The 25,307-nt window shown below is 44.5% G+C and overlaps 1 protein-coding gene across 3 annotated transcripts in view; it reads right to left on the reverse strand.

The window, feature by feature from the left end:
• Positions 1-3,174: 3,174 nt before the first annotated feature.
• SPAG1 (sperm associated antigen 1) overlaps positions 3,175-25,307 on the reverse strand; it is a 78,319-nt gene continuing 56,186 nt past the window's right edge. For 2 of the 3 annotated variants that reach the window (XM_074986865.1, XM_074986866.1), the window contains exons 15-19: positions 22,052-22,193; positions 14,108-14,234; positions 8,765-8,929; positions 4,816-5,190; positions 3,175-4,654 (exon numbers count right to left, since the gene is read on the reverse strand). In XM_074986865.1, the coding sequence (XP_074842966.1) occupies positions 4,523-4,654; positions 4,816-5,190; positions 8,765-8,929; positions 14,108-14,234; positions 22,052-22,193 (941 nt within the window). In that variant the 3' untranslated portion in view covers positions 3,175-4,522. The remainder of the gene's footprint in view (positions 4,655-4,815; positions 5,191-8,764; positions 8,930-14,107; positions 14,235-22,051; positions 22,194-25,307) is intronic. The other variant, XM_074986867.1, reaches the window with a different exon arrangement.

The raw sequence follows: 25,307 nt of genomic DNA on the forward strand, positions 1-25,307 counted from the left end.
ACCATCACCCTCCTTCAGCACCCCTGCTAAGCACACAGAACCCAGGGATGGTGAACAGAAACTCTATTAGAGTGCGAAAGAATATGTAGCTATTTACAAATGGTGGGTGGGAGGCAGCTGTGGGGGAAATCTGGGCCAGGAATGCTCAGAGAGTGGCTGTCATGTGCTGGAGGGTCCCCACTAGTTCCCCCAAGGCCATCCACCACCAGGCCACGTCCTCCGCCTCCAGCTGGAAGCCAGCAGCAGTGTGGAGGACATCATCTGCCATGTGCCTCCAGGCCCTTTTGGTGTGGATCTGTCCTGATGCAGGTGGGTGGGTGTGTGTGCGCACGCGCGCCTGGGCCTCATTCTCCACCGCTGGTGAGTTGTCTGGCATGACCCAGGGGGCGGGACTCTCCCAACCCTGTGACGGCAAAACTGTATGGATCGAAAGGAAGAGACAGAAGGCACGTCAGTCCTGCACCACTGCCCTGGGGGTCACGCCTCCCACCCCACGGGGGCAGCAGCCCCACAGCAGGGTGGCCATGGGGCTGATGGGGTCATCGCCGCTTTGGACCAGTCCTGTGCACCCTCTCCACATGCAGGTGGCTCACAGTGCTGTCCATGGGAGCAGGTGGAGCATCACCAGCAGCAGTTAAAGCATGCTGGGGGCCGTGACCAGCTGGGCTCTGTCTGGACCAGGTCCACTGGGCATGTGGCTGGCCCAGTGGTGGCTGTGGTGCCCCGCACAGCAAGCCAGGGTGTGCGCCCCACTGGCTACTTACCAGGAAGTCCCTCACTGAGGTCTGGTGATGCTCAGCTGGCTGTCGCCCAGTGGGATGACCATGAGGGGAGGTCGATGACCAGGTCCCACTCCTCACTGGACTACCCTGTGGGCAGCTCCATCTCCAGCAGGATGGTGCTGCCTGGGGACGCAGCCTCTCCTCACCCCCCCGGGTGCATCTTGTCCACCCTGGTGTGCAGGACAGCAGGCAGGGAGAGCTGTCCCTGGGCCCCAGGAGGCTGCAGAGCTTCCGACAGAAGGGGTAGGATGTAGGTCCTGCTCTTGAATGGCTGGCAGAGTCCAAACCTGGACATAGCCCGGCTACAGCTCCTTCACATTGCTCTGCACTTGGTCAGAGGCGTAGGGAGGGTGACCTCGGGTGGCCAGCCCAGTTGCGAGCCGGGAGAAGGTGGCCACATTGTGGCGCTTGCCGCCCATCTCCCTCAGCAACTCCTCCTCCCAGAGGCCCAGGAGGTCCCTGAGCTCTGGCTCAGTTCAGGAAGGGGCCCATTTTTTGTTGCCTGGCTGGGCCCCTGCAAGCCCTGTGAGGGGTATGAGGGGGTGCCCCTGGCGTTCCTGAGACAGCAGGCTGCTGGCCATGATGTTGGGTCTTTAAGCGGGCGTGGCTGTGAAGGAGTGCTGAAAGCAGTTTGTGGCTGTGTGCTCTCAGCTTCCTGCCATGGGGTTTCTGGGCCCATGCTGCTTTAAACGCAGCCGGACACAAGGAGCATAGAGCCCCACTGCCGCCAGCCAGGGTGGCTCCACACCCCAGCTGGCCAGTGCCATGGAGGACTCTTGTTTCAAAACAGCGGCCCATGGAGCATCTACATGCATTTTTTCCAAAGGGGCCACTCTTCCTGACCCAGGATCAGAGGAGCACTTTTGAAAGCAATGCTGTGTTCTTTTGATTTCCTTTTGAAAGGGCGTGTTTTCTGTGTAGACACTGTGCGCTCTTTCAAAAGTGCCCCTGGTCTTCCATTTCTCTTTGGGAAAGCAATGCTAGTGTAGACACAGCTTGTTATAAGTTTACAGTGTACAATACTACTATTGTTGGTAAAGTACACTACACACATTTTTGTTTGGTTGAGTATCTAATCTTGTTTTTCATTAGTTAAGCATTGCTCGGTATACCTCTCTAATACCCAGAACATTTGAATAGTTGGCAACCTTCCGGGCCCAGGTCTGCTGGATATGAAAGTTTACTGTATATCATTTGCTCCCACATGAAGGATAAATCAATGGAATCTTTCTTGCTGCCGTTAGGATCCTCTTCATCCTCAGGTCCACATTCTGTACCTTAGCTCCTGCCAGAAAGTATCTATCTGCCAGATCAGATCCAGAATAGGCCTGTCTGTTAACTTCTTAGTAGAGAGTCGCTAGTTATGTATTTCCGCCTTTTCCTGGTGACAGCGTGATTCTCTCGCCTTCCTCCTGTTCTTTCTGGCTACAAGTCCTCTTGTCTTTTATTCTCCTTCGCAATCTTCTCCAAGTCGCTCTGTATCCTTACCAGAGCTCTGAACTCTGGGTATCTCCACTGGCTGTTTTTCTATTATAACAGGACTAGTCACTTGTCTTCCATGCCCTCCTATTATGCCCCTTCTTCATTCTCCAACTCAACCAATCTGCGTTCTGAGCTCTACATTTCCTTCACTAGCCAGTCTTTACCTACGCCTGCTTCTCAAAGTCATATGCTTCTACTGGCCATTTTCCTTATCCAGCAATCTCCTCTTAGAGGTCTGCAGTGCAGATTGCATCAGCCTCCTCTCTCCTTCCCTCCACCATCAAATCAAATCCTTTCCAAAATTCAACTGAAGTTTCTGCCTGCATTTCTAAACCTTTGATCTTCTCTTCCATCAGCTCTAGCAGGAAGCACTTCATACAAACAAAACTCTTTTGAATTATCTGTTCCAGGATCATTTAACATCCTTCTGTTTCCACATCTGGTCATCTTCATTGTCTTCCACTCCTTAGTTCACTGCCACTGCTGTCTCTGTACCTGTCATAATCTTCCTGCTTAAACACCTGCAAAAGGAAAAAGAAAAAAATCCAAAACCAAAAAACCCACACACCCATCAAAACAAAACCCGACCATACGCCCTTTCCCCATAACCTCTACTTATAGTTTTTACCTCCTATACTAATGACTGCCTTCATAGGCCCCTAATTATGAATCAGCTTCTCTCACAGCACACTGCCCCCACCATTAACCTCTGCAAACTGAAAAGGAACACAATAAGCCACACAGAGAGGAAAAAAGCGCACACTGCCCCTAAAGAACAGAGCTTGCTGCCTCCTTTCCCCTCTAACAAAACTCCCATTTGAACATTCCTGTTTACAGCTGTTTCCTGGCTCCGGTGCAGCTGCTTGTCTATACTTCCAGAGAAATAAATTTATGCTATATTAATATTTGCTGGTCAAAAATTCATATGACTAACATTCCCAAGCTCGCTCATTTTCATAAAGCACTTACAGATTTAATGTACGCTGGGGATGGAGTGGAGTAAAATTAAAGAAAGAAATTGAGCAAAAGTCAAAAACATTTTTTAAAAAGACAGTCTGTGAGACTACTATTTTTGGTGCTATCTTCTCATGCAAGACTGAAAACAGAACAGTAGGTCGTGTTTTAAACAGTTAATATAATTTCAGAAGAGCCGGCTAGCTTTATTTTCAATTGCAGCTGCTTTTTTTCTATGGGAAATTAAGCAAAATTAATTACAACTACACAAATTGTTAAGCTACCACATAGTATTTTAGTAATAGCATACTATGGAAGTCTATCAAGAAAAAATGCCAATACCAGTAACAACTGCATTCAAAAGCAACATCAATTCTGCCACAAAATAATTTCACATGAAGAACATAAATTACTCTTCTCTATTTCAAAAAGCCTCACAATTTAACTATTATATTGCTTCAAGTAGTTCCACAAAGAGCTAGTCTCCTTTGATTAATTTTTGTTGTTAACGTGCATGGCACAAAACAGTATACAACATGTTTTGTACATGCCAAGAAAGCTGACAGTAAGCAATTATTTAACATAAAGTAGTTGAGATTGTTGTTGTTGTTGTAAACACGAGGCTTCTCTACACGATGTGATACCCCACACTAGAGGAGTGAGAATTCTGGCGCACACTAGCATGCGGTGCACAAACTGGCCTGTATCAACCCGGCTGGTATGCATTAAAGGTTCGCTATTGTAGTGCTGTTGCAAACAATAAAATGTTAATGTGCATTTGGAAACTTGTAATGCAAATCCCAAGGCTCCACATGGGCCAGTTAGAATGGCACACACTAGTGCACGATATAATTTACACCCCTCTGATACAGACTAACTCATTATGCAGATAAGCTATCATTTTACTAAAGTTATTTCTAACAGTCCACTTTTCTTGAGGACATTTCGTAACTCAAGAAAATACAATCTGATCTAAAATGAGATGACAAAGTGAATGCTTAAAGTATGATACATGCTGTACCATTATATTTTTACATACACACACTTTTTTCTAATTTAATCATGATATCAAAAATATAACGTTATTAAATACAAAGATGTGCATTAGTATGCTACAGGTTAAAAATGTATACAGTTGAAAGTTAAAAGAGTTGCAGGTTTTAACTGTGCACATACTGTAAAAAGAATACAGCACTTTAAACAAGCCAGATAAAGAGCGTCATTTTATCCCATGCAAATCTTCATAGTTCTTACACCTTGACTACCAAAATCAACTATACATGCATGCAAAAGTTAAATTCTGTTCAAAGTTCATAAACACTTTTAAGGCACTCCAGGTCTTCTCCTGAAAATTGGTGATTTTGCTTTTTTGAAAGAGAGTCAAACAACTGCTGAATCTGCTCTTTTTCACTCTTGTTTAGAAGTGTCAGCACTACCTGAAAAAAATATATTTTGTATAGTTAGTGCAGGTAAGTATAAGTCTTGTTTTTCTGTTAAGTGCTAAATTTAACAATCTGTATATTGTATTGAATTTTTTTACATTTTGACTTTTTTGACATTTTCACAGAGAGAAACTGCATTGAATACATGCTCTTACCTTAAACCTCTCAACTTTACTCAGATAAAGAAGGTGCTGATACACAAGGTCAGGGTTTTTCCCAAGTAGATGACATTCCAGTGCCCGCATAAAGATGAGAAAGGTATCCCCTTCTAGTTGGTTACTTAGCAGCTTTGGCAATTTTTTTGGATCAATAATGGTTAAAAGATCTGCACAAGCAGTTTCATCCTTCTTCGCATTCACTGCATTTATAATCTGACCAAACTCATAGGCATTAGATGGTTCTGAAATCCGCAGTTTTTCAGAGATTTTCAATGGCATGCTATTTTCAGCTCCTCTGCTGGCAATGTGGTAATTAGGCACAGCATCCTCTGAGGTACTGGCCTTGCTTCCCTCTTCATTATCCTCATTCACCTTCACAGGAAAACAACAAATCATTTTAATTTTGACATACATAGCTCAAGTTTCATAAACCAGCTGACAGTATGCCCTGCAGTCATACCACTAAACGAGACTGTTTACCATTTTCCTCATTTTGTGGGAAGTCTTTCTGGAACATGACAGTTATTCTCATGTCTGTGTCCCACTCCCATTCAAGAAAAGTTGTTTTTCTTAGTCAGCTATGCATATTTGACACACATCCTCAGCATGTTCTCCTTAAAGACAGAGCTGAAAGTTTTTGGCAGAAAACTAAATACAGAACCAATTAGATAAAAGTTTCAAATATACACACTACCTATGTGAATTACAAATCAAGAGTAAAGTTGTATTTTAGTAACAGTAAATAACAGTAATGGACGAACTGGATCAGGAACCAACTGTGGATTAACTGAAGAAAGCCATTGACAACACTGCAGTAGGAAAGGCCCCGGGCCAGGATGGTAAACCACCAGAGGTAATCAAGTGTGCCACAGACACTCTCCTGGAACCCCTACATGAGCTACTGTGCCTGTGCTGGAGAGAGGGAGAGGTTCCACAGGACATGCGTGACGCTAACATCGTAACCTTGTATAAGAACAAAGGAGACAGAAGTGACTGCAACAACTACCGTGGAATCTCCCTCCTAAGCATCACTGGTAAACTGTTTGCTTGCGTCATCCTCAACAGACTTCAGAAGACTGCTGAGAGGGTGTATCCTAAATCACAGTGCGCATTCCGCACAGAGAGATCTACCGTCGACATGGTCTTCTCTCTGAGGCAGCAGCAGGAGAAATGCAGGGAGCAGAGGAAGCCACTCCAGATTGCCTTCATCGATCTAACCAAAGCCTTCGACTTGGTCAGCAGGGATGGACTGTTCAAACTGCTCCACAAGATAGGTTGTCCTCCACGGTTACTCAAGATGATCCAGTCGTTCCACGAAGACATGAGAGGAACCGTCCAATACGATGGCACATTATCGGATGCTTTCCGCATCAGGAGCGGCGTTAAACAAGGATGTGTCCTTGCTCCGACATTGTTCGGGATCTTCTTCGCACTCCTCCTTAAACACACCTTTGGATCTTCAACAGAGGGCATCTTTTTGCACACAAGATCTGATGGGAAACTGTTTAATCTTGCAAGGCTGAAAGCTAAGTCTAAGATGAGGGAAGTCATCATTAGAGATATGCTGTTCGCAGATGACGCTGCTGTAGTGTCACACGCAGAAGACCAGCTTCAGAAACTGCTGGATTGGTTCTTCAAAGCATGCAAGGACTTTGGGCTCTCCATCAGCCTAAAGAAGACAAATGTACTTGCTCAGGACGTTGCTGATTCTCCATCAATCAACATTGACAAGTATATGTTAGAGGTCGTCCACAAGTTCGTTTACCTCGGGTCCACCATCACTGACATCCTGTCATTGGACACTGCGCTAAATAGGAGGATCAGTAAAGCAGCCACAACTCTGTCCAGACTCAGCAAGAGAGTGTGGAAAAACATCAAGCTGTACACACACACCAAAATGCAAGTCTACAGAGCCTGCATCCTCAGCACCCTCCGTTACGGCAGCGAGACTTGGACCCTGTACACCCGCCAGGAAAAGAGGCTGAACGTCTTCCACTTGCGCTGCCTCAGGCGCATCCTTGGAATATCGTCGAAGGACAGAGTGTCCAACATTACCATCCTTGAGCAAGCTGGAATCCCAACTATGCACACCCTCCTCAGGCAGCAGCGGCTCCGCTGGCTTGGCCATGTCCACAGGATGAATGATGGAAGCATCCCAAAAGACATTCTGTATGGTGAGCTAGCCTCTGGCAAAAGACCTCCCGGACGCCCCCAGTTGCGCTACAAAGATGTTTGCAAGAGAGACCTCAGGAAAGTAGACATCAAGCCAGACAGCTGGGAGGAGCTGGCAGATGATCGCAGCGGATGGAGGCAGGAACTATACAAGGGCCTTCAGAAGGGTGAGTTGAGGATCAGACAGCTAGCAAAGGAGAAGCGAGCCCACAGAAAGCACAGCAAGGACCTGCCAGACACCCATTACATATGCAACAGATGCAGCAAGGACTGTCACTCTCGTGTGGGTCTTCACAGTCACAGTTGATGCTGCAAATGAGGATGCCAAACAGAACTACGAAGGGCGCGATCCATAGTCTATGTAGACTGAAGGATGCTACTACTACTACTAAGTAATTACTAAAAGAGATTATCTTTTTCAAAACATAAAGAGTCAAGAAATTGGAATAAACAATGAAAATTCAGGTGTCAGTCCCTTTTGAAATTTATATAAAACTTTATGGGAAAGTTCTAAGGTATGTAATAACTTTGCACCCAGTCTGCCATTCTTTTCTCTCTTCAATAATCCAACCACCTTCTCTACCTCTTGCTATTAGGTGAGGTTTCTTGATCTCACATGTAATACATTTTGAGTAAAATGAAAATGCCAACTTCTAGATTATGCTAGTTATGTGAAGTTGATGGGTTTCCTTCATAAAACCACCTGCAGAAATGGGTCCCTAATGGTTTCTATTACCATCTTCAGTTCCAGTTTTAATAAAAGTTATACAACAATTTTAAAATGAGAGGCCCAGTTTCTAATGTTATGCTTCTTGTAATAAAACAAGGAAGAAAGATATCCGTTCTTAAAGACCACAAAACTTTTAATCACAGTGAAATCCCACCACGAAATGACTCTGTATTTAACAGTGACTCAGTATTCTCTGGCATCAGAAACTCAGTACAAATTGTTCTGGACTAGTAATATTACATCCCTAGATTCTTTTATTACAATATCAACACTAAGGGGAAAAGAGCATTCTCTGATGATTTTGTAGATTTTTCATCCACACTCTAGTTCTCCAAAAGAACATTCAATATTCCATGTTCCCACCAAACTACCATATCTAATTGAATAGTCTCTGACAGTACATAAAGCCACAGGGGACTCCTAGCCAGCATGACCTCTCTGGTTCCCCAAAAACATCATCTGAAAGAGACCTAAAATGTTGCACTATCACAAAACTGTTTTGGGTTTGTTTTGTTTTTTCAATAAAGGAAAATGTCCTTAACTAACTCCAACTGAAAGTTGCTTGTTTAGTTATTACAGTCAGTTTATTTCTGCTGGATTTTGGATGTATCCTGAAGCATTACAGACTTTATTACACAGTCTGATTGGCACCAAACACAAACCACAGTTAAGATACACACACACTTCATAAAACTGGAAGGGACCTCAGGAGGTCATTGAGTCCAGTCCCCTGCACTCTTGGCAGAACAAAGCACCATCCCTGACAGATTTTTTTTCAAATCTATCTGCCCCAGACCCCTAAATGGCCACCTCAGCAACTGAGCTCACACCTCTGGGTTTAGCAGGCTAATGCTCAAACCACTGAGCTAGGTACTCAGATGTGAGTACACTGGCATGTTTCTAAAACTAGCAAACACATGATCAAACACACTATATTAAGTAGCATTAGCTCAAAATACCTGTCATCATTACAGAACAAAAGCCCTATTTTAATCTTAAATGTGTGATTTCAATAATGCCTGCTTTGCAAAAGAATGAAAATACCTCCTGTATTTTGATGGTCTTCCTTTGCTTTTGCTGACTACCGGCTCCAACATCACTTTTAAGGTTAAGCAGTTGGGTGACCTCCTGTAGTTCCCTCTTCGCTTCAGCCACATTTGGATCTATTATAAGTACTTTGCTGAGATCATCAACACTGGCTTGGTAATTCTGAACGTCAAAGAGGAAAAATAAGTTATTTTCAAAAAACAATTCCAGGTGTCACAGTAGGAAAATTAGCTAACTGCCACACTTCTGTTCACAATTATTCAAAAAAATGTTGGGATACTGACAACAGATGAGCAGAAAGAATCTAGATTTAGATTCAAAAAGTATATTGATTGATTTCTGTGTTTCCCTAAAATTAATGTAATGCAGCTAAATATTTATAGGTATAAATATCCAATTTGTGAATAATTTGCTTTCTGAAAAATCCATCCCCACTAATGCATGCATTATTCAATAATGCTTTTACTTGTATTTATTATTTGCTAAAATGAGGGTACATAATATCATACCATTTTCAACATTAACATAATATGGTTCAGCTATGCTTAACATATAAATTCTTCCTAGACACACATACAACTTTATACGGACATTAATTTAAAAAAAACTCACAAGTAATTATATGCACCCAAACGGGTTACATTTTCACAATCCAAAAACAGCTAGATAAAAAGCAGACCTCCAGTCTGAGAGCCCCAGTGCTCTTAAGGAGGATGAAAGGCCCAGGGGAAGAGAAAGAGCAGACATTGGAGGCTCAGGGAAACCATCCCATAGCTGGGACCCTCCTTCCAAAGGATGTTACGGTATCCTCTAGCACTGAGGATACCTCTCCAGGGGAGGGAATGCCAGTTGTTAGGAAAAGGCAGGTGTTAGCAGTGGGTGATTCAATTTTTTGAAACACAGATAGCTGGGTTTGCGATGACCAGGAGAACCGTATGGTGACTTGCCTGCCTGGTGCGAGGATTGCGGATCTCTCGAGGCATCTAGATAGACTAATGCGTAGTGCTAGGGAGGAGCTAGTGGTCATGGTACATGTTGGTACCAACAACATAGGAAAGGGTAGGAGAGATGTCCTGGAGGCCAAATTTAGGTTGCTAGGAAAGAGACTGAAATCTGGGACCTCTAAGGAGGCATTCTCAGAAATGCTTCCAGTTCCACGCGCAGGGCCAAGTAGGCAAGCAGAACTTGAGTCTCAATGCGTGGATGAGACGATGGTGTAGGGGGGAGGAGTTTAGATTTATTAGGAACTGGGGACACTTTTGGGAGGGGGGAGCCTATACAGGAAAGATGGGCTCCGCCTAAATCAAAGGGGATCCAGACTGCTGGCATTAAACATTAAAAAGGTCATAAAGAAGTTTTTAAACTAAGACATGAGGGAAAGCAGATTGGTGCAGAGGAGTACATGGATTGGACAGAAACTCCTCTTAGAGGAGAATCCATCGATAGAGATACTCTAGGCTTTAGTAAAAAAGAAAAAAGGGGAGATATCAAACACTGAGTTAGATCAGACAAACAATCACATATAAAAGAATCTAATACATCTGGAATGGGAAGACAAATAATCCGAGGCAAATCTTTAAAATACTTCTACACAAATGCTAGAAGTCTGACTAATAAGATGGATGAACTAGAGTACTTTGTATTAAAGGAGGAAATTGACATAAGAGGCATCACGGAAACCTGGTGGAATGAAGACAATGTATGGGACACAATCATACCAGGATATAAAATCTATCGGAAGGATAGAATGGGCCGTGTGGGTGGCGGAGTGGCACTGTATGTGAAAGATAACGTAGAATCAAATGAAATAATTTTAAACGAATCAAAATGTTCCCTTGAATCACTACGGATAGTAATTCCAAGTTCTACTAAAAATATAGCAGTAGGGATATATTATCGACTGCCTGATCAGGACAGTGATAGTGTTCTTGAAATGCTAAGGGAGAGGCTACCAAAATAAAGCACTCAATAGTAATGGGGGATTTCAATTATCCCCATATTGACTAGGTATATGTCACATCAGGACAAGACGCAGAAATAAGATTTCTTGATGCCGTTAATGACTGCTTCTTGGAGCAGCTCGTATGGGAAACCACAAGGGAAGAGGTAATTCTCGATTTAGTACTGAGTGGAGTACAGGATCTGGTCCACGAGGTCACTATTATAGGACTGCTTGGGAATAGTGATCATAATATAACAACATTTAATATTCCTGTGGTGGGAAGAACACCTCAGCAGTCTAACACTCTGGCATTTAGTTTCAAAAAGGGGAATTATGCAAAAATGAAGAGGTTAGTTAAACAGAAATTAAAAGCCGGAGTGACTAGAACAAAAACCCTGCAAACCGCATGGAAGCTTCTCAAAGACACTATAATAGAGGCCCAACTTAAATGTATGCCCCAAACTAAAAAACATATGAAGAGACCACAAAAAGAGCCACCATGGGTTAACACCCATGTAAAACAAGCAGTGAGGGATAAAAAGGCATCTTTCAAAAGGTGGAAGGCAAATCCTAATGAGGTAAATAGAAAGGAACATAAACACTACCAAAGTAAGTAAAACTATAATAAGGAAAGCAAAAAAAGATTTTGAGGAACAGGTAGCCAAAAGCTCAAAAAGTAATAATGAAATGTTTTTAAAATACATTAGAAGCAGAAAGCCTGCTAAAAAACCAGTGGGTCCCCTAGATGATACAAATACAAAAGGAGCGATCAAGGACGGTAAAGCCATTGCGGAGAGACTAAATGATTTCTTTGCTTCAGTCTTCACGGCTGAGGAAACTGGGCAGATTCCCAAACCTGCCCTGTTTTTTGTGGGAAATGAAACTGAGGAACTGTCCCAGACTGAAGTGTCATTAGAGGAGGTTTTGGAACAAATAGATAAAATTAATGTTAACAAATCACTGGAACTGGATGGCATTCATCCAAGGGCTCTGAAGAACTCAGATGGGAAATTGCAGAACTATTAACACTAGTTTGTAACCTGTCCTTTGGATCAGTTGCTGTACCTAACGACTGGAAGATAGCTAATGTGACACCAATGTTCAAAAAGGGCTCTAGAGGTGACCCTGGCAATTACAGACCAATAAGTTTAACATCAGTTCCGGGCAAATTGGTTGAAACAACAATAAAGAATAAAACTGTCAGGCACATAGAAGACAATAATTTGATGGGCAAAAGTCAACATGGTTTTTGCAGAGGGAAATCATGTCTTATTACTCTGTTTTTTAAAGGGGTTAACAAACATGCAGATAGGGGAGATCCCGTGGATACAGTATACTTAGATTTCCAGAAAGCCTTTGACAAGGTACCTCATCAAAGGCTCTTATGTAAATTAAGCTGTCATGGGATAAGAGGGAAGGTCCTTTCATGGACTGAGAACTGGTTAAAAGACAGGAAACAAAGGGTAGGCATAAATGGTGAATTTTCCAAATGGAGAAGGGTAGCTAGTGGTGTCAGTCCTAGGACCAATCCTGTTGACTTCATTCATGAATGATCTGGAGAAGGGGGTGAGCAGTGAGGTGGCAAAGTTTGCAGATGACACCAAACTGTTCAAGATCGTCAAGACAAAGGTAGACTGTGAAGAACATAAAAACGATCTCATCAAACTGAGTGACTGGGCAACAAAATGGCAAATGAAATTTAATGTGGATAAGTGTAAGGTAATGCACATTGGAAAAAATAACCCCAACTATACTTACAATGTGATGGGGGCTAATTTCGCTATAACTAATCAAGAAAGAGATCTTGGAATTATTGTGGATAGTTCCTTGAAAACATCCACACACTGTGCAGCTGCTGTCAAAAAGGCAAATAGGATGTTATGTAATATTATTATTATTATTATTATTATTATTAAAAAAGGGATACAAAATAAGACAAGGAGTATCTTACTGCACCTATATAAATCTATGGTACACCCACATCTTGAATACTGTGGACAGATGTGGTCTCCTCACCTAAAAAAAAAAATATTCTGGCACTGGAAAAGGTTCAGAAAAGGGTAACTAAAATGATGAGGGGCTTGGAATAGGTCCCATATGAGGAGAGCCTAAAAAGATTGGGACTTTTCAGTTTAGAAAAGAGGGGGCTGAGGGGGACATGACAGAGGTATATAAAATTATGACAGGTGTGGAGAAGGTAAATAAGGAAAGGTTATTTACTTGTGCTCATAATACAAGAACTAAAGGACACCAAATAAAATTAATGGGTAGCAGGTTTGAAACTAATAAAAGAAAGTTCTTCTTCACTCAGCACATAGTTAACCTGTGGAACTCCTTGCCAGAGGATACTGCAAAGGCTAAGACTATAACAGAATTTAAGAAAGCTCTAGATAAATTCATGGAGGTTAGGTCCATAGAAAGCTATTAGCCAAGGATAGGAATGGTGTCCCTGGCCTCTGATTGTCAGAGGCTGTAGAGGGATGGCAAGAGACAAATCGCTTGATCGTTGTCTTTGGTCCACCCCCTCTGGGGCACCTGGCATTGGCCGCTGTCAGCAGACAGGCTACTGGGCTGGATGGACCTTTGGTCTGACCCAGTATGGCCGTTCTCATGTTCACCCTGTCATGATTCTCAGCAAAAAACTCAGAGGAAAAGCCACTGGAATGAATGGTATGCTATCGTGCATGCTCTAGAAAAGCTACAATCAAGAGGGATGTTTCTTAGATTCCTGTATTTCTTCCTTCATTGATCTCTGACTACCTGCTTGGCCGGTTAAATTCCTGTAAGGTTTCAGTATATCAATTTCTCCAGACTACAGTGATGCATAAGGTCAACTGCAGCTGATCAATTACAGGTTACTTAATAAAGCTAATGAAAACATTTAACGCAAAGCAATACTTCCTGCAAAACTCATGGGAAGACAAAGATGAAATTTTAATTTTTTAAACTTCTGTAGTTTTGTAGATTTTTTTAATAAGTAAAGGAATCTGATTTTATCATCATGCCTACTAAGGCCTACGTTTGGAAATCATAATAAAGTATGAAGGCAACTGAAGAAAAAAAAGCGTAGATTCAGTCTTCTGCATTATTTGGTTTCAAGCCATTCCTTACCTGCATGCTCAGCAATTCTCACCATTACACTGCGGAGACCTCAGCAGAGGAATGACATTGAATGAGTACCAGAAAAAAATCTGAAATTGTTATTAAAATGATTCTTATGGCAACACAATATTTGTATAGTACTTTACTTTTGCAAAGTGCTTCAATAATATTAATAACCAAAGTTCCACACCTCTCTTGTATTTACATATCCACTGTAACTATGTGACTGCCTTTTGAACAAAATAACTTCAAATTCAAAACTATTTAGGTACACCTTTCTCATTCTTTTTTCTTACCTGTAGTCCTTTGTATGCTAGTGCTCGTCTATAAAAAGCTTTGATGTTAGAGTCTTCTGTCTGAAGAACATGATCACAGTCCTGTTTAGCCTCTTCATATTGACACAATTTTAAGTAACAGAGAGCCCTAATATAAAACAATAAAACCCAGTTTAGTTTAAGGGCACTGCAATGTATTGACGTCCCAACAGTTTCTTACTCTCATTGGTTAAAAGACAGTTACCTGTTCTGTAACTGGGTGTTCTTTGAGATGTGTTGTTCTTGTGCATTCCAAGTTGGGTGTGCACAGGCACAAACCCAGTTACCAGAAGCTTTTTGCCCTAGCCAGTTCCATAGGGTCGGTGCAGCACCCCCTGGAGTGGTGCCGATAAGGAACTAATATATGCACCACCCAACACTCTTCCCCTCCCTGGCCCCCCGGCCAACTCAGTTCCTTTTTACTGGCTACTCCGACGCTTGAGAAGGCGGGAGGGTTTTGGAATGGACTTGAGCAACACACCTCAAAGAACACCAGTTACAGAACAGGTAACTGTCTTTTCTTCTTCAAGTGATTGCTCATGTCCATTCCAAGGTGGGTGAATACAAGTCAATGCCTAGGAGGTGGAATCAAAGCCCTGAACGGACAGCAGGACAGCCCTGCCCTCCGCAGCATCTTTCCATGTGTGCTGCATCAAAGCATAATGTGCTGTAAATGTATGAATTGAGGACCAGGTGGCCGCCCTACAGATGTCCTGGACAGGCACCTGCGCTAAATACACCACAGAGAACACCTGTGCTCCTGTGGAGTGTGCCCTAACCAGCAGGGGTGGAATCCCCTCGAGCTTGTAACATTCCTTGATGCACGTCACTATCCAGGAGGAAATCTGCTGGGAGGAGACCAGAAGGCCCTTCATCCTATCAGCAACTGCCACAAAAAGTTGACACATTCTTCTAAAGGGCCTAGTCCTACCCACATAGAAGGCCAGCACCCTTCTAACATGCAAGGTATGTAAACATTGCTCCTGTGCGGAGGCATAGGGCTTTGGGTAAAATACCAGTAGGGAAATGTCTTCCTTAACATGAAACACGGAGACCACCTTAGGTAAAAACATGAGGTGAGGTCTCCGCCTAACCTTATCCTTGTGAAACACTGGGTACAAGGGGTCCACTGACAGTGTCCTCAACTCAGATACCCTCCTGGCTGAGGAGACTGCCACCAAAAATACTATTCTGTTGCTCAGAAACAGCAGGGAGCAGGTAGCCGGGGTTCAAAGGGGACCCCCATAAGCTTGACTAACACCAAATTGAGATCCCACAGGGCAGTGGTACCCGAACCTGGGGCTTGATTCTTTCTAAACCTTTCAGAAAACTTTTGACTACAGGGTCTGAGAACACAAAAGACGTTCCATGACCTGGTTGAAAGGCTCAGAAGGCAGCTAAGTGCGCCCTAACTGAGGAGAGGGACAAGACCTCCTGTACCCAACCCCATGAGGTAATCTAAAATGAACGGCATTGGAGCTTGCAAGGGAGATAGCCCTCTGCGTGGCACCCACACGAAAAACCTTTTCCACTTAGCCAATTAAGTTACCCTTGTGGAGAGTTTTCTACTATTTAACAATACTTCCTTTATGGGACCCCAACAGGTCAGCTCCCAGTCCCTCAGCCATGGAGTATCCACACTGTGAAGTGCAGTGACTGGAGGTTGGGATGTTGCAGTCTCCCCTCTTGCTGAATCAGCAAATCTGGCCAGATTGGCAACGTCATCGGCTTGCAGGTCACCAGGTGAGGGAGGGTTGAGTACCAGTGCTGATGGGCCCATGTCGGTGTCACCAAGATGATCAATGCCCCTTCTGAGCAGATCTTGAGGAGAACTGTGTGAACTAGTGGGATCGGAAGGAATGCATACATCAGCCTGCCCAACCAGGAGACACTGAAGGCGTCTGCCCAGGACCCCAGGCTCTGATTGCGGTAGGAGCAAAATGTCACACGTTTCGCACTGAAGTGGGAGGTGCACAGGTCCACCTGGGAATATCCCCACCTCCGGAAAATAGAACAAGCAACCTCCGGGTGGAGAGACCACGTGTGATCCGTAAAGGACCTGCTGAGTTGGTCCGACTGTGAATTGTGCACACCTGGCAGGTAAAGGGCCTGCAGCATGATGTTGTGCTGTATGCAGAAATCCCAGAGCATGATGTCCTCATAACACAGGGGAGAGGAACGTGCACCCCGTTTGCTGATATAGTACATTGCTGTCATGTTGCCTGTACTGACTGACATGCAATGTGCTGCCAGACTGGCCTTGAAAGTCACACATGATAGTCTGATGGCCCTGAGATCCCTCACATTTATGTGGAGCTGAAGGTCCAACACATTCCAAAGAGCCTAGGTTTGTAGCTGACCCAGGTGCACTCCTGGTCCAAAGCGTCCATTACTCAGGAAAGTGAGGGCTGCTGAGGGGCAAAGGGGACTCCTGTGAGGACAACCCCCTTGTCTAACCACCAGTGCAGGGTTGACAAAGTCTGCGTTGGCACCGTAACCACCAAGTCTAAACTGTCTCGTACAGGGCAATACACAGATGACAGCCATAGCTGTAAAGGGAACATCCTTAACCTGGCATGCTGTACCATGAAGGTGCATGCTGCCATGTGACCCAGCAAACGCAGGCAGCACCTGGCCGTCATGGTGGGAACTGCCAGAATGTCTTGGATGATGGGCCCCATGGACCTGAACCTGTTGCCTGGCAGGAATGTCTTGGCACACCTAGCGTCCAGTCATGCCCCTACCAACTCTACTGATTGAGATGGGACCAACACCAACTTTCCCTCATTGATCAAGAGACCAAGGCTTACAAAGGTTTGATTGATCAACTGCACGTACTGAATCACCTGCTCTCTGGAATGATCCTTGACTAGCCAGTTGTCCATGTATGGGAAGAGCTGCACCACTTGCCTACATAGGTTCACTGCTACTACTGCCATGAATTTGGTGAAGATCCTTGGGGCTGCAGACAGACCGAAAGGCAGGACTGTGAACTGATAATGGTTTCCATCTGCCATAAACCTGAGAAACCTCCTGTGAGGAGGGTAGATTGAAACATGGAAATGTGCATCCTGTAAGACGAGAGCCGCAAACCAATCCCCCTGCTCCAGCAGTCGGGAGTATGAGACCCAGGGATATCATATGAAATTATATCTTTTTCACAAACTCACTGAGACCTCTTAGGTCCAGGATGGATCTCAAGCTCCCCTTTGGAATTAGGAAATACTGGGAATAAAAGCCCTGTCCCCTGAACCTGGGAGGAACTTCTTCTATGGCCCCAGAACCCAGGAGGGTTTGCAATTCCTGCCATAACAGGATCTTGTGAGAGGGGTCCCTGAAGAGAGACAGGGAAGGGGGGCAGGAAAAGAACTGAATGGTGTGTCCCCTCTCTACTGTACACCGGACCCACCAGTCTGTGGGGATGCTGTACCACATATGGTAAAAGGGGGACAGGCGAAACAAAAAGAGTGGGGATGCTGGAGTGGATGAGATCGATTCAATGCTCCTGACCATGCCATCAAAACTGAGGCTTGGTTCCCTGTGGGCCCCCTGAGGTTGCTGGTCTGAACAGCACCTGCCCGTCCTGTTCCACCTTCTACTGCCATCCTTTTGTGCCTGCAGAAAAGGTCTTTGCTGAGGATAGGGGTTAAAATGTCTGTGTTGGCTGGCAGGTGTATGCAGGCCCAAGGAGCAGAGGGTGCCCCTAGAGTCTTTCAGACTATGCATCTTTTATCTGTCTTATCTGAAAATAGGGTAGGGCCATCAAAGGGGAGGTCCTGGATTATCTGCTGGACCTCATGATAAAAGTCGGAAACCTGCAACCAAGCCCCCCTGCACATTGCCACTCTGGAGGCAGTGTCCGCAACATACAGTGTTGCCTTCAGGGCTGCCCTTGGAATCAGTTTGTTCTCCACCATGACTGTGAAGTCCTGCTTGGCTTTGGGTGGCACCATTTCAGAGAACCTAGACAGGGTGCTGACTGCATTATAAGCATTCCCGCTAATCATAACCTGCTGGTTAGCAATTCTTAATTGCAACCCTCCCGTTGAATAGACCTTCCTCCCACAGAGGTCCAAGTGTTTAGCTTCTCTATTTTTTGGGGAGGGACCCTGGAACCTTTGGTGCCCTCTGCAGTTAGCAGCATCCACTACCAGGAGTCAGATGGGGGGGGGGGTGCATGAACAAATGTTCATAGTCCTGGCATGGGACAAAAGTTACCATCTCTCATTCCTACGGACCATAGGAAGGGCGGAAGCAGGGGTCCGCCAGACCGTTTTAGCCGTAATGGCAATTGTTTTGATTGTGGGAAGAGTCACTGTGGTGTGGCCTGCAGAGGACAAAATGTCTGTAAATGGGTCCATTTCATCCTGGACCTCCTCCACTTGCACCCCCAAGTTCCGGGCCACTCTCCTAAGGTGCTGTTGAAAAGCTCTGCCCTCCTCCAGTACAGGTGAGTCCGATGAGCCCGCCACCACATCACCCAGGGAGGAAGATGACGACAGCCCTTGCGCCTCCTTTTGGAGGCGAAGGGCGGCAGTGACCTGTTCACGCACTTGGCCCCCCATGGAAATTATGGGCAAACTGGGGACACTGTAGGCAGAGCTGACATAGGCACCGGCTGGCCTGAAAACCCTGCAACAGGAGGCACAGATGGCACTGTTAGCACTCCCTGCACTTGAGTCGGTGCCGGTGCCTGGGCTGGTGCCTGCCCCAGTAGCACTGGAGGTACAATTACAGATGGCGCTGGCACGGAAAGGGTCCAGTCCCACTATGATGGCACTGATGATGGTGCTGAGGCCGACACTGATGAGGTAGGGGCAGGTGGCTCCATGATGACCGCCATGTCCTGTCTTTGTTCCGGTAGTGGGGCACCCAGTGATGCAGACAGTGCTGAGCACGGGATCGGTGGGGCCCCCGGCATCATTAAAGACACTCCAATGACCTGGCCCTGCACCTTGTGAAATGCCCATGGGGTCCAGAAGGGCCACTGCTGAGTCACCTGCAAAGCCAGTGGCCAACCTGTATCATCCAAGCTATGACTACGGTGCCTGCTCCGTCCGGAGCTCAAGTAGAAGTACTCTGACTCTGACACTGATTCAGAAGCAGATGACCATCGCGAGGCCATCGGAGTCAGCGCCAATGTCATATGTGCTGGGGATGGTGCCAGTGATGGAGTAGATGGCACCAGAAACTGGCCCACAGTCTGTTGGGTTGGCACCAGAGCACTCAGCACTGAATACAGTGTCGGTGTCCATGTAAGTGCAGGGGATGGCGCCAGTGTCACATCCCTGAGCCCCGATCACTCCGTTTCAGTGCTACAGCACCTGTCCCCCATAGACTGAGAAGGACCTGGCACCATGATCTGTACAAGTCCCTGTGCTGCTCAAAATGCCTCTGGCATTGAGGACAAGTCCAGTGCCTGTGGGCTCCCACTCCACAACAGCTTCAACGGACACGCCTCCTGTCCTTCATCAGTGCGTGCCGGAGCCTGGACTTGAGGCTGCCTCACTTCTTCACTGAGTGATGCCTCTCATGCCTCCTCCTCTTCATTGGCACCAGAGATTGACTCCTTTGGCGTCGAGAAGGCAACAGTACCAGTACCAGCTCTCAGTGCCAGAAGTCCTTAGGCGGCACTGTGGTTGATGGAGCCAGCACACTTTGTACCAAGGAGGCCCCACTCTCCACTCCTGCAGGAGATTCTTGAGGCTTAACAGCCATCTCCATTAAGAGGACTTTACGGTGTTGGGCCCTATCTTTTGAAGTTCTGGGCTTAAAGGCCTTACAAATAGGACAGAGATCACGCAAGTCAAACAGGCTGAAAAGGGATCACTTTTGGGCATATGTTTGCTACATTTTGAACAAATCTTGACGTCTGGGGAACCAGTCACTGCCCAGTGCCGAGGCACCCAGGGGGACGGAAAGCCCTGCCGTGACTCTTAGTAAAAACACTAAGAGTAACTATCAAGTACTAAACTATTAACACTTCTTCAAGAACTATTTATACTACAATAGGCTACTAGCTAAAGATTTGAACAGAGAAAGCAAGAGCTCCAATGACAGTCAGAATGGCAAAAAGGTACTGAGCCTGAGGGGGGGGTTTCAGGCACTGCATGTATTGGTTGCCATATTGGCACCACTCCAGAGGGCAGCACAACCACCCTGAAACTAGGGCAAAAAGTTTCCGACAACTGGGCATGCGCCCGCGCACATCCAACTTGGAACGGACATGAGCAATCAAGCGAAGAATTCTGTTGGTTAGACTTAAGCATTTTTTTTTAAACTTTGGAGTTCTTCAAAAATATTTATAGTACAAGTTATTACAGTTTTGGATATATAATATTTCCATGTGGTGAATTCCTGCAATCCTTCCTCAAGCAAAACTCAATGAAACTTTCACAGGTAAGTGTTTGCAATATCAAGACCTAAGTTGGCATAAGACATAATACTGCAATGGGGCATTAGTTTAATAATAACTAAGGAAAAAAAATAGCGCCACATAGCAAATCATTACCATTACCGTCTGCAGCACTTTGCAACTAGGTATTACTTGGAGGTCTCACATCCAAGTAGTGACCCAATAAATCATTCTTAACTTGTGAGATCTCATGGGATTGCAGCACATTTAAGCAAACTTTGTAAAGATTAACGCTGCACCATTGCTGCTTCTAGCCATCCAAAATGGGCAGATAGCCTACTCTTCACAAAGCTTATCAAATACTGGGTGAAGAGTCTCTTCCACAGGCACTAGAGGAAGATTTTAAAAAGGCACCATATGATCCAACAAATTGTAAAACAGCGTAGCATCCTCAGAAGGCAAGTAGGCTGACATCACCTGCACATGTTAATTTGGGATCAACATAATCCATTTCCAACTGCTCCTGCTCCAGGGAAAAGCTACCTCCTCATCCTTCTCCTCAGAAATCATTTCAAGCATGACCACCTCTAACACTGGAAGATCTGCAGAAGTCAGATCAGAGGATCACCTAACCTGGGATCTGCAACCTGTAGCTCCAGAACCACATGCAGCTCTTTGAGGATTCCTTTGTGTTTCCTGACATTATAATTGCAAAGTTAAAAAAATAAATCCTTCCTCTCACTTGGAGAGAAAGAGTCACCCTTCTTGGGTCCAGGCTCATCTCCAGCCATGTCACTGCCCTTACAAGAGGCAGAACATCTACTGGGCTTCTTCCTCAAAGGAGCAGGCATTGGGGAACCTGACCCCCGCAGATCTGACCATGGGCGTGGCAGAGTGCTCTGCACTGAAGTGATAGTGCTACACACAGAGCCCAATTGGGAGCAGTGTGGTGCTGGGTTCAGTGCTAACTCCATCAGTAAAGTTTTAAACCTAATGTCTCTCTCTTTTTGGTGCACAGCTTAAAGCTTTTCTAAATGTAACACTTGTTGCTAATAAGGGCCTACCCAGACAGCAAAGGCAGCTGGTAGGAAGATTGCTGACAGGCATAAACTTTTTGTACTAGTCACATTTCTTAAACCGAGGGGAATGGGACATGACCTGTCTGGAGGAAAAGTCCCTTTTGAGGGCAATAAACTTCAAACTACACACTAAGGAAAGGAAACCCACTAAAAATAACTATATACAGAATACATTCGTATGAACAGCCAAAGGCAAAACACTTGCTAGAGCAAAGGAGCATTCTGTGCACCACCAATGCCAGTAAGGGGGAGCAAAGCGTGGGAGAGCCAGTGGCACCCTTTCTACTGCATCACCCTCAAGGGCACCATGCCAAGTGACACCCCATGGGATACTAGAGCTCTAGATAGTAGATACTCTAGAAACACTCATGAGGGAAGAATTTATGGCACCAGTGTATGTGGCAAGCATATACAACTAACACTGCAGACACAAACAAAATCATATGTTCTTATTTAATATGCTTTCAGATATGGCAGACTTCAGCTCTTTACCTGTTAGTGTATACAGCACATTCTTTTGAATTTAGCTTCATGCACTCATTGTATTTCATTAGAGCTTCTTTGTATTTACCCTTCTTCACAAATTCATTTCCTTCATTCTTAAGAGTCTTGAAATTCTCTTCAGCTTTTTCACCTTGGTAACAAAAGGACTAAAATGTTATTTACAACTGACCAGATCATTAAAGTAGATTAATAATCCACCCATATTAAGCAACAATACACTGCCCTTGGAGTAACTTGAGGACTGTGACTTTGATTTATTCAGTTATAATCCCTCTCCTCATTTCCCCAGTGCTCCAAGGATGAAATAAAGTATGCCAGATATAAACCTGGCACAGTGTATGCTCTTGAAAGTGCTATTATATACTGGGAGAGCCAAGATTCCATGCAATCCATATAATCAACACCTTCACCCTCCAATTCATACATGCATGCTAATAAGGGATGACATAGATACTCTGCAAAACCTGTTTGCCCTACCAGTGACATAGGTGGATGGAGTACGGGTATAATAATCCTTCGCCTGTACCACCTCACTAGTCAGTCTACAATTTGGCCCTAATATTTATTTTGAAGACAATCTATCAAAATGCCTATAGCAAAGTAGCCACTGTTAAAAGTGAGATAGGATATCAGTAGGGATAAATGATACCTTTTTTTGTCTCTAGCATACTTACAACTCTGAAGCAAACTATTTGCATGCATATTTTCTCTATGCAACAAGATAGAAAATGGTGAATGATGCATTTCACACAATAGAATATCCAAAAATTAAGAATCTGAATATATGTGCATTAACCTATGTAATGGCTTGCATAAATATAAATATACAGAGATATAGTATATCTCCCTGACTGGCAAAACAAAGCACAAAATTTAGCACAAAGACTAAATTTAGTTGCAGATCAACATGTTTAAAGGTCACCCACAAAAGAGAATTAACCTCTCTTCGAGAAAACTGTAGAGTACAAATGCAAACCACAATTAAAATTGATTTAAACCATCACTGAAAGTCAGCTATTTAAATTACTCTCTCACATTTTCTCCTCTTGTGTCTTTCTCTTATTGCATTTCTTCTGCATGTTTGTAAAACACATAACACAGTGGGCACTAGTCCTGACCGGGGGCTAAGTATTACGGTAACACGAATAAGAATTACCAACACAACCCTTAGTGTGCAGTAAAGAAAATCTAAACTTACCGCCATTATAAAATCCTGCTAGACTTAAATTTGTGTAATTTCTTAGTTTCAGTAAGCCAAATACATGCTTAAGACAGTATATACAAGGATCATTTTAGCTAATAATTAAATGAATAAGCTCCAAGGGGAAAACATAGCAGACATTCTGTACCTGAAACACTACATAATAATGTACTTGATGGGAAAATAAAGACCAACATATCCAGCTGAACCCAAACCTTAACTCTAAGTCAGCTGAAATCAGAGGGGAATTGGACAGGCTGCTTGCAAACAGCCTGAGTCAGAATGTGGCCAGGATACTAATTCTTCTAACTGTTGCGAAGAGTGCCAAAAGATCACAGGTTTTATGTCTCATCTGAAAGTAGTACTCTCCAGAACCTCTGTATTCAATGGTTAGAGGGGCTGTCCTTTGAATTTATGGGGCCTTATGCAGTATTATTAAACTGGTGCCCCTATGCCTGACGGTAGCCGGGGGAGTGGGAGAAGAGAGAGAGACAGAGATTTCTTTTTAAGGATTTAATAACTTCAGCAAAACACTAATGAAGTATTTTTAAAACAAACGGTGAGGTCCTGTAGACTAATATGGTAAATTCAGAAACTAACTGTGGCTGGCAAATGCCTGTTAAATGGTTTCATTACCACTTGGATGGCTTTTTCACGTTTTAAGTTAACTAGAGCCCCTCCAGAGGAACCAAAGCTACAGAACAGTGATAGGAAGTGGCAGATGGGTGGACATTAAGACCCAGGGATACCCCATGTTCTGCATTTGGGTAAGGATGGCTCTGGGGTTTAGCCCACCTGATCCAGCTTGTGTGTGTAACCATACCAATGGAGAGAGTAAAGCACGGGCTTCACAATAGGCTAGTGAGTCAAGTACATATCCAGAGTCTGTGCCAGGCTTGTACTACCCTGCACTGAAGCCAACATTTCACTGTCTTCGCTGCTGCCATTATCCACTCTTGCTGCATTCCAGGCAGCTAAGATAGATTTGCCCAAGCGCTTTTGCTGTATAGACACAGCCCCACACTCAGCATCATATGCTGGGACAATGACAATACAGGTACCATAGGTGTAAGTACTGAACAAGAAGACTCTTGGATTGCCAGCAATCATTAATTCTTTATCAGAGAGGTAGCTGTGTTAGTCTGTAGCTTCAAGAACAACAAAAAGTCTTGTGGCACCTTAGAAACTAACAGATATTTTGGAGCATAAGCTTTCGTGGGCAAAAAACCCGCTTCGTCAGATGCATGAGTGGAGGGGGGTGGTTTCAGAGGGGTATTTAAAGAGTGGGGTCCCAGTAAAGGGGGAGGGCCAGAGCTGACAAGGTCTATTCAGCAAATGGTCCAGTATCAACAGTACTTATCAAAAGAGGAAAAAACAACTCAGATCAGACAGGGGATGTGAGCCATTGTCACCATCTAATGGGGAGCTATCAACACCCAGAGCAGAGAAACTGTCTTTGTAAGCTGCGAGCCACTCCCAGTCTGTTTAATCCATGATTAATGGAGTCAAATTTGCAAACAAATTGCAGCTCAGAGATTTCTCTCTCCATTTGATTTCTGAAATTTTTTTGTTTCAGAACTGTCACCCTTAAATCTGCCACCCTATACCGAAAACCCATGGACCGCTATGCTTATCTACACGCTCCCAGCTAGGGCATACTACACGATCCATTGTTTACAGCCAGGCACTAAGATACAATGGCTCACATCCCCCTCTCTGATCTGACTTGTTTTTTCCTCTTTTGATAAGTACTGTTGATACTGGGCCATTTCCACCTTGCTGAATAGACCTTGTCAGCTCTGGCCCTCTCTCTTACTGGGACCCCACTCTTTAAATACCCTTCTGAAACCCCTCCCCGCCACTCATGCATCTGATGAAGCAGGTCTTTGCCCACGAAAGCTTATGCTCCAAAATATCTGTTAGCCTACAAGGTGCCACAAGACTTAATTCTTTAGTATCTCAGGAGTGGAGATTGATTCAGGACAGGTCTTTGCAGTCATGAACAATAGCCAGAACTCCTCAAGTCATGCAAATTAGGAAAGA

The sequence above is a fragment of the Carettochelys insculpta genome, chromosome 2, assembly GCF_033958435.1.
Source record: "Carettochelys insculpta isolate YL-2023 chromosome 2, ASM3395843v1, whole genome shotgun sequence".
Lineage (NCBI taxonomy): Eukaryota > Metazoa > Chordata > Testudines > Carettochelyidae > Carettochelys > Carettochelys insculpta.